Source organism: Physcomitrium patens, chromosome 10, assembly GCF_059467195.1.
Source record: "Physcomitrium patens ecotype Gransden chromosome 10, ASM5946719v1, whole genome shotgun sequence".
NCBI classification, from domain to species: Eukaryota; Viridiplantae; Streptophyta; class Bryopsida; order Funariales; family Funariaceae; genus Physcomitrium; species Physcomitrium patens.
Window position 1 is genome coordinate 1,233,297 of NC_143419.1, and position 8,536 is coordinate 1,241,832.

General features: G+C 39.1%; 1 protein-coding gene across 8 annotated transcripts; it reads right to left on the reverse strand.

The window, feature by feature from the left end:
- Positions 1-294: 294 nt before the first annotated feature.
- Positions 295-7,872, reverse strand: LOC112287809 (mitochondrial Rho GTPase 1). Of its 8 annotated transcripts, none has more exons than XM_090253975.1 (16): positions 7,063-7,872; positions 6,272-6,764; positions 5,888-6,020; positions 5,432-5,578; positions 5,146-5,322; positions 4,380-4,634; positions 3,926-3,994; positions 3,682-3,737; positions 3,443-3,524; positions 2,886-3,097; positions 2,626-2,695; positions 2,352-2,464; positions 2,068-2,218; positions 1,554-1,740; positions 1,020-1,291; positions 295-703 (listed from the first exon to the last, which is right to left on the reverse strand). In XM_090253975.1, exons 2-15 carry the CDS (start codon positions 6,475-6,477, stop codon positions 1,215-1,217), a joined length of 1,935 nt encoding a protein of 644 aa, XP_090110101.1. In that variant the 5' UTR covers positions 6,478-6,764; positions 7,063-7,872; the 3' UTR covers positions 295-703; positions 1,020-1,214. The 8 variants fall into 8 exon arrangements, with proteins under 8 accessions (XP_090110101.1, XP_024387012.1, XP_090110102.1 ...); XM_024531244.3 differs by having other exon boundaries at positions 295-713; XM_090253976.1 differs by having other exon boundaries at positions 295-713; positions 3,443-3,530; positions 5,919-6,020; positions 7,063-7,848.
- Between the last annotated feature and the right edge of the window lie 664 nt (positions 7,873-8,536).

Sequence of the window (8,536 nt, forward strand, 5' to 3'; positions counted from 1 at the left end):
GCATTGCCTATACAAACAAATTCTTTGAATAATGTAAATAATAATTTAAGACGTATTAAAATAATTCACTTAGTCTAAAGTTTTTTGTAAAGTTTAAATGTAAAATAGGTGAGAAGCTTAAATTTGTGCAATATATATAAAATTGTTAGTGTGATAGATATATGTACATATACATGCACAAAGTATAATATTGTACTGAAAAAGAACAAACAGATTTACTGCTTTTGAATTTACTTTCATTTTGAAAACTTTAACTCAATGTCGGAATGTGTGCGTGGAATAAAAACCCATCCATGACAAATAAAGCATAACTTATTTATTACTCCCCCAAAAAATTGACCTAAAGTCTAGATCCATGGGGTTAAAAGTACATAGATTCTTGAGACACAAAATACTCAATATAGGAGAATTTTAACCGAAGTAGGTTCTCTGTATTAATCTACTATCGGCCATCAACCACTTCAAGGTCACTTTCCAATCAAATATTTATTAAAATTCAATTGTTTATTTCAAGAGCAGATAAAACCGATGAAGTAAAAGTCGGATGGATTTAATTTCCAAAAGCGCGAGGCCAACTTCTCTCCCCAATTGAGTACCAATTTGGGAATCTTCTGAGGTTCTTCCCAAAAGTAGCAGTGACTTGGCTACCCGACATAAACAGAACTGAAGAGTACTTGGCAAGGAATCAGAATTGGCATGAAACCTGCAAAACACTAATGCGCACAGAGCAACATGTCGTCAAAGCATGTCTCCAGTAATTCATCATTACTCTCCAGCCAATACACTGCAGAATGAACTAGGTACTTTTAACGACATGACTCCCTACAACAAACAAAGAACATGCTCTGTTACAAAAACTTGGATAAAGGAGATTGTGTTTGAAAAATAAACATTACCAAAATAACGGTTCAGTTTTACAGAGCTAGGCAAGAACAATATTAACCGGCACAGAAAGTAAAGAGTTCAGGGCGTTTGAATGAGCAACACCAATATGCAAAGCGAATGAAGAAATAGATTACCAAGAATCGCCATGATAGGACTTCTGAATGCATCGGACAAGTTTCGGAGGACGTCCAAGACACCAGTAAGATGATAGCCAGCTGGGAAGAAGTGACCTTGAATTCATGTGGCTAAAGTGACCTTGTTCCGTTTTTATACTTGGCGCAAGGTCATAAGGTGGACCTTAGGCGGACGAAAAGTGGAGGATGTGATATTCAGCTACTTGAGTGGAGTTTCCTCATGTTGTACAACCGATACAACGTTATTCCTCCAACAATTAATGTAGTCCCCACTGTCGACAACAAGTGCCCCGTGTCAGGAATTCCAATTTTAATATGTTTCTACACCATGCAGCGCCGAACCCTGCAGTTGATCACATATGGCAAAATAGCAATGGAAACTGCCCACCCACCAACTAATTGCTAACTCTTGTGACTGGCAGAAGAAGACACCTGGATGCACATAACAGGCACCCCCGAAGAAAATATATCAGAAAGAGATTATTTGCGGAGTAATTGCAGCCCCCGAGTTTAGAAGTGGGAAGAGAAACATACCAAGAACAAAACCAACAGATTGTTGAATTAGTTGCCGATGCTGTTTAGTACTCTTCCCTAATTCTGTTTCTGGAATGCTCAAATGGGGATGCTGTGCGGCCTCAACAATCCTTAGAAACAAGTTATTGTTGTCTCCTAGCTTCATACTTACAGGGGTTGGTGTTTCCAGTCCCATCGTAGAGCATATCTACATGTAGGTAAGCTTAAGGTTAAAACAAGATAGGTATTTTACGCTTCTAAGTTAGTAGACTAGGCAGATCATAGATACCGAGTGTATGCAAACTTGTCGAAAAGAAGAAAAAAAATCATCAACGTAATAACATAGATATTTGAGTTACCCATGTTACCTTAGGCAAAACAAGTCCATAATATCTTTAATTTCCTAATTAACTAATCATGCAACCAAGAATCAATAACACTCAAACCACCATGCAAAAAAAGAGTTACTATGACTGGTTCTTGTCAAACTACTATATCACTTCACAGTTTCAAAAATTCAAAACGAAATACATACCCGAGCCGAACGTGTTATGCAAGAAGGATTGGATTCTTCATCGTTCTTGGCAGCCAAAAGTAGGCAAGGAACTTCGTAACCAGAGCATTCTGAACTAACTGCTACCTGCTCCAGTAACTCAGCAGCTCGCTTCAATGATTCCTCACTAGAACTGAACCATATCACTCACCTCAATATTAGGCATATCGTACAATATATAACCATACTTCAAACAAAATTTCCAGCTGTTTGCAATGACATACAATCTACAGTCCAATAAGTAAAGACGTCACACATATACACACCTGTCATAAACAAAAGCTGCAACATTACAAGGAGCCAACGCTTCCTTGTCCTCTAAGAAGGCAGAAACTGAAGCTTCATTAATCTCCCTCATTATTAAAGTTTTGTTCGCACCCTGCCGAAAATCCCATCAAAGAGCACACCGTAATTAGAGGTGATATCTACATTCTTGTAGGTACAAAAACAGAAAGTGTGTTTGACAGACACCACCGCGACAGAAGCGTAATGACCAACTTAGATGCGAAGACTAGTATATCATTCGGTAGCAGAACTTACCCCAGATAGTCCAATCTTGTTGATAGCATAGCGATCACCTTTGCTCGGGTCATATGATTCCTTAAAAGGCCTGACGAATTGTAAAAAACACAAGAAAACGCAGAACGAGGTTCATTACAGTATTTAGATAACCCTCGCAAGGAACATGATAACCTCATAGACAAAGATGATCACTTTTCTTTCATTGGCAAAGCTTTAGAGATTTACTGCCACATTGAATCTAAAATGACCGCAAAGAACCAACTCGGAAAGACACATACCTGCCAATCAGTGCATCCAAAATAGCCGACTTTCCTGATTTCCTGGGGCCAAAGATAAAACATTGGATGACTCCTCGCTGTGACCGTTGCCTTTTCTGATCATGTTTCCTGCGTCGAGTAACCTGGAATGCCGTGGATGTGTCCCCAGGATACCCCAAATAGACCAGAGAAGCTGAGCTTTTCTGAGGATCCAGCAAGGTCATGAATTCCCACTGCAAGCATCACATAAAAGCCAATATAAATGGTCTCACTTAAGCAAGATTCTGCCATTTCACCACTAAAGCACACTGCCAGATAACACTACCCTCACAGCAGAATCCTCAAATTCAGAATAATGCCACTGGAAAATAGAGAGTAAAGGGAAGAAAAGAACAGAAAAGAAAAAAGAAAAAAAGAAACTTTCATTAGGATGTCCGACTAAAGTATTACCCAGACGAAAGATTTGGCTCATATAGCACCTAATGTCACACGAAAACAAATATCAAAAGCATCTCAAGAAATGGATACATAACAGCGTCGGAAGAGTTTCAAACTTGTAGAATAAGTAAATTTCAAACCTGTGAAATGAAACCATTCCAAGTAATCCCTCCAACAGAATTGGTTTCCGTGGTGTTCTTGTAAAGAGGACTGTCCCATGGGCTGCCACTTCCACAATTTATATCGTCAACTCTACAATCTTACAAAGTCAATTGTCATCCAACTCGATGTGCACATACGACGGATATTAATACATGACCTAAAACTAGATATTATGTCTTCTAAAAGTAACATGAAATCAATTGAGATTATAACTTACTTCGACGGAGCTGTTGAAAACATATCCTCCAATTCGGCTGGTTGCAAGGTCCCATCCTGGAAGACAAGAATGACATACATTAAGCTCATCTACATGTATTGAGTTTGGGTAAAAACCTAGTACTACGTATAGGGGAGGTCTCGTGCCCCTAACAATATCCCCTTTGCTGCGATTTTTAATTGTGGAAACCACTATCATCAACACTATGAGAATATTTCTCATCATCAAAATCAATATTTCCCACCCCATCTTGGTCAAGTGTCGTAAAAGCTTCCCTCAAAAAGTCAATTGCCTTTTGCGTCAGTTCGACGCTCTGCACAGTTGCAAATCCAAAAGAAATCCATTTAAAGAAGACTAAGTACCAAAAAGCGTGAAAAGGACGTATGTTATAAAACGTTACTATATCAACAAAAATAAACCAAAAAAAACAAAACAAACAAAACAAACAAAAAATCATTGACGATACATGACAACAAAATGTACAGTTTCCAGGTTCAGTTGCAAACCAAATACAATTAACTAAGCAATTACTTACTTTTGAATCAAAAGCTAATCAGAAGCGCGGATAATTAGATTTCACTACTTGATACCAGATGCGTACTCATTTAAACAGTTCAGTTTATGTTTCACAATATATACTGTCTTTCAGATCAATGATCCTTCAGAAGACCTGCTAGCTAAAAGTTTAAGGAACATACTTGATCAGATGCTCGCTTGAATGAAGGACTAGAAAGTACATCGTCTCGCAGCGTGATTTCATCATTATAACCAAACTTTCTGAGCACTGTCCATGTTGTCTCTAGCCGACCCCTTTCGATGAATAAAGCATGGAGAAAGAGAAATCCAATCGAGGTCAATCCATTCTTATTCACGCCTTCTGCCATTTTGTCCGAGACAACTTTCTTTACTCCTACTATTTCAGCTGGCTGTAAAGGCGCATTGAAGCATTTAACCTAGTCAAGGACATTCAGGAAAAAAAGTTGAATGTTACAGAAAAATCGAACGAGTCTACCTCAGACTCAGAACTTTGAAAGGAACATCACATTGCCAAGGTTCTACTGCCCAACACCATTCAACTAGGCATAAGAAAGGGCGAATTTTCAAAGAATAAAACACCAAAATTGAAGAAAAAGAAAAGCAAAGAAAAGAAACAAACTGAAATAATGAGAGGGATACACATAAAAAGCGGTGTCAACGTTTCAGAGGAGCAGTTATACTCTAGAAATAAGACATACAATGAAATCCCTCAGATTAAGATGATTACATAGATATGTTTATATATATATATATATATATATATATATCCATACAAATGTGTGTGTGTGTGTGTGTGTGTACGTGTATCGTCAGGACGACCTTAATTGGGATTATGAAGGTCAAGAGCTGGTGTAGGTCCCATACCCTAATAGAATACAGAAAACGAAGAAAAGAAAAACGAGCTTCCAGTAAGTATCCTGAACCCACCTGAAATTCGTTCAACTCAGCATCACTCAAGGCTCCATCCCGATCGTGATCACACAGGATAAAAATCCTCTTGAGTGCTCGCACACATCGTGGTTTCAGGGATTGAGTTTCTCGGTCGAAAAGTGGCCCTGTTGGATGCAGCACAGCTTTCTGGGCGTAATAAAACACTTCAGCTACCTGTTCACAACCACCAGATTGAGCGACACAACCAACATTTCTGTAAAAACTAAAGACATTACATAATGGGAATCTCAAGTGAGGTGCTCACAAATATTCCACGACTAACCTGTATTTGTTCAGCAGCTGAACACATCATACAAGTTTCAATTTCTTGAAACTCTTGCATCAAAGGCGCCATCGACTCCTCTAAGCTTGGCTTACGTTCATCCCGCAGATCTAGCTTACACCCGACCACTATAACTGGCAAATTGAGCTGCAAGAGCAATGCTATTTACCGATAAGAACCAATTATAGCTATGAAAGAGAATGAAATCAAACAACTCCATGGAGGACATGTAAATCGCCACAAGAAATGTTGATGCAGATTAGTCTTAAGGCTGAACGAGATCATATAGCCTAAGTCTCGCTTACGACTCGTACTGGGGGCAGGACACTCAAGAGCAACTGAACTTAAAATGATTGCACCGAATAATGATAATAATAATTAATAATAATAAAATAAAATAAACAGTTGGCAAAAAAAATTAAATGAAAAGCTATCAAAATGCTGAGAAAGACTTGCTTCTAGGCGTCGAAGTTCTGGCAGCCAATACTTGGATAAACGTGCAAGTGTTACTGGTTGATCGCAAGCATAAGTTAGAACTACGACGTCTGCTTTTTTGAGCTCCATGTCCAGCTTTGACTTGTCTTCCGGTCTACCCAAAAAGTTACACAACGTAGAGCTTCAGATACAAGGAGTATACATACAGGCTAAAGCTAAACGAATCTCATTCTTGCGTTTCCTTGCTCACAACTATCACTCACACAACCTCTTCTACATGATAACATCATATCAGGGCTACCAGAGTAGCTAGCATCAAATCCAAACCGCCGTAATCATAACAAACTGCACCCATTCAACCTATTGTGAGACGACGGAGAGTCAAATTAAGTATGAGATTCTGACCTTGCAGAGGTATCAAAAATACTCAACGGTACACCGTCTGGATAGAAATCGGTCGGCAGACGTGTAGGTGGCAATACATGCGGGACACCTTCCGCAAACGAATCCGTCGCAATAGTCAAAATCATGCTGGATTTTCCGACTCCAGCATCCCCAATCACTACAACCTGAATGCTTGTCCAAGGTTCCTTCTTCCTGTCCCCCGTCATTGCTAGTAGACTTCTCTTGGCAAAGATTCTGAAAAAACTACTTGTATACCCGAATCTCTACTATCACTAAAAATACTGCGCTCACGAACCTTACTGCAGAAACAAGCTGCAAAGAAAGTAATAAAACCCTATGGCACGACGATCAGACGTAAATTCAGCTTCCTGAGAAGCTCACGGCCCACAACCTGATAGTTGATCAAGTTGCAACGACTGGTTGCCAATGTTTTCAAAACAGTACAAAGTTTAGTTCGTCATCATCTCCACAAGCGTTCTTCACCTACGAGCCTCTGCACCACCAATCCAAATTTCATCAAGAAATATTTTTGAAAAATATGGAAGGGAAATGAAGTAATGACTTCCCGCTAGATAATGTGGAAGTCATTAAGAAAGGTTCAGGTAGAAACTTGTTCTGCTGAAAATTATTGTTGAAGAAAAAATCACCCTTATTATAGAAAGAATCTCAGGCATATAAATAACACGAAAAAATCTCAGAAATCTAATGTGTTGGGAAATATGGAAAAATGTTATAGTTCAGTTTCACAGAGCTAGCGCCTGGATTGACATCAGTAAAATTTAAATCTATACCTGAAAGTCTTCTACCAGCAAATTCCAAAGTCCTGCACAAATTGCACTGAAATCTGACAACAACATCCGTAACTACAGTAAACAATCTCCTGCAGCGGGCCAAAAGAGTGCATTGGAACATAAGTCCACTCGTTGCCCTATTCTAAAGTGAGCACATATTCAGCTCTTTCACGACCGAAGAAATGCTTAATGCTACCGCGTGTAGTTGTTCCCAACTAACTCTCTCCTCTTCGAACTCCTATTATCAAATCACACCAGAACTGCAAAATAGCTCGCTCAACGTTCATGAGAAACTCGCCCTATGCTCAGAAATCCATGCCAATCCAACTTAATATCGGGCGTCCGAGGAAGAATTGAAGTACTAGACTCTCACCACTCCGAGATTACGATGGCGCTTAACTCCACACAGCTAGATGAAAATAAAAATAAAAAATCAACACGACCCCGTCTTTCGGGTAGAACCACGGGCAAAACCTTTCGTGCAGGAAAAGTCGTCGCAACTGCCAGAATCTAAGCCACAACCACCACCACAGCCAACACTCCCAGTTCCTGCCTCCAACAAGCACCTCTCTGATCAGTTACTTAAGAGTAACTCTTAAGCGGCCTCGAAGAACGTGAACGACTAGTGCACCGGGATACCGCCCGCACAAATATCAAAGAGCGGCACGATAGCGGAGAAAGAGAGAGAGAGAGAGAGAGACAGCTGAAACTGCGGCAGTAATTCGAGGAGCGGGAGGAATTCCGCAAAACGGTGCAAATTGAATGCGAAACCCTAATTCCCTTCTGTCGGTCGCTCGTGCATTCGCCAGGAGTCGGAGAGCATTTGGATTCCTAGACCCGACCAAATGCCGAGTGGACACTCCTCTCGGAAAAACTGTCCAGCTGGCATTTCCCTGCAATTGTTCGCAATCCAGTTGGCGACCCTAAAACTATCTCAGATCTGACAACTGCATACCCCACCAATTGAAGCTGTCCCTACTATAAGTTGTATTGATATTTTATAAATACAAATTATTGTTGTCTTTTATAATAAAAATTTGCCAACATCTCTTTTGGTTAACAATCAATTACAACATGCTATGTGTAATACAAATTTTCTCTTATAATTATTGTCTTTGCTACATTGTGGATATTGATGTAAAAATAAAATTCACTAAACTACATGGTCAAATTTCAACAAACTCCAAAGTCATAAGCCATGAATTTAATATATGATGTCTATTTCAAAAGATGTGCACAACTAAAATTTCAGTTGGGAAATTTTAGAGTGTACATGTACACAAAACCTAATCTAATCATGGTATACAACACTATTTAAATTAAATAAGATGTATTATCTTTTAAGTGAAATTAGAAGATTGTAATGCAACATCATGAATATTTTAGTCACAAAATAATTTTATAAAAATACATCGCTAGTCAAGGTTACTATTATCATTTGCAATGAAAAGAAACAAGAATGAAGGATGGGCAC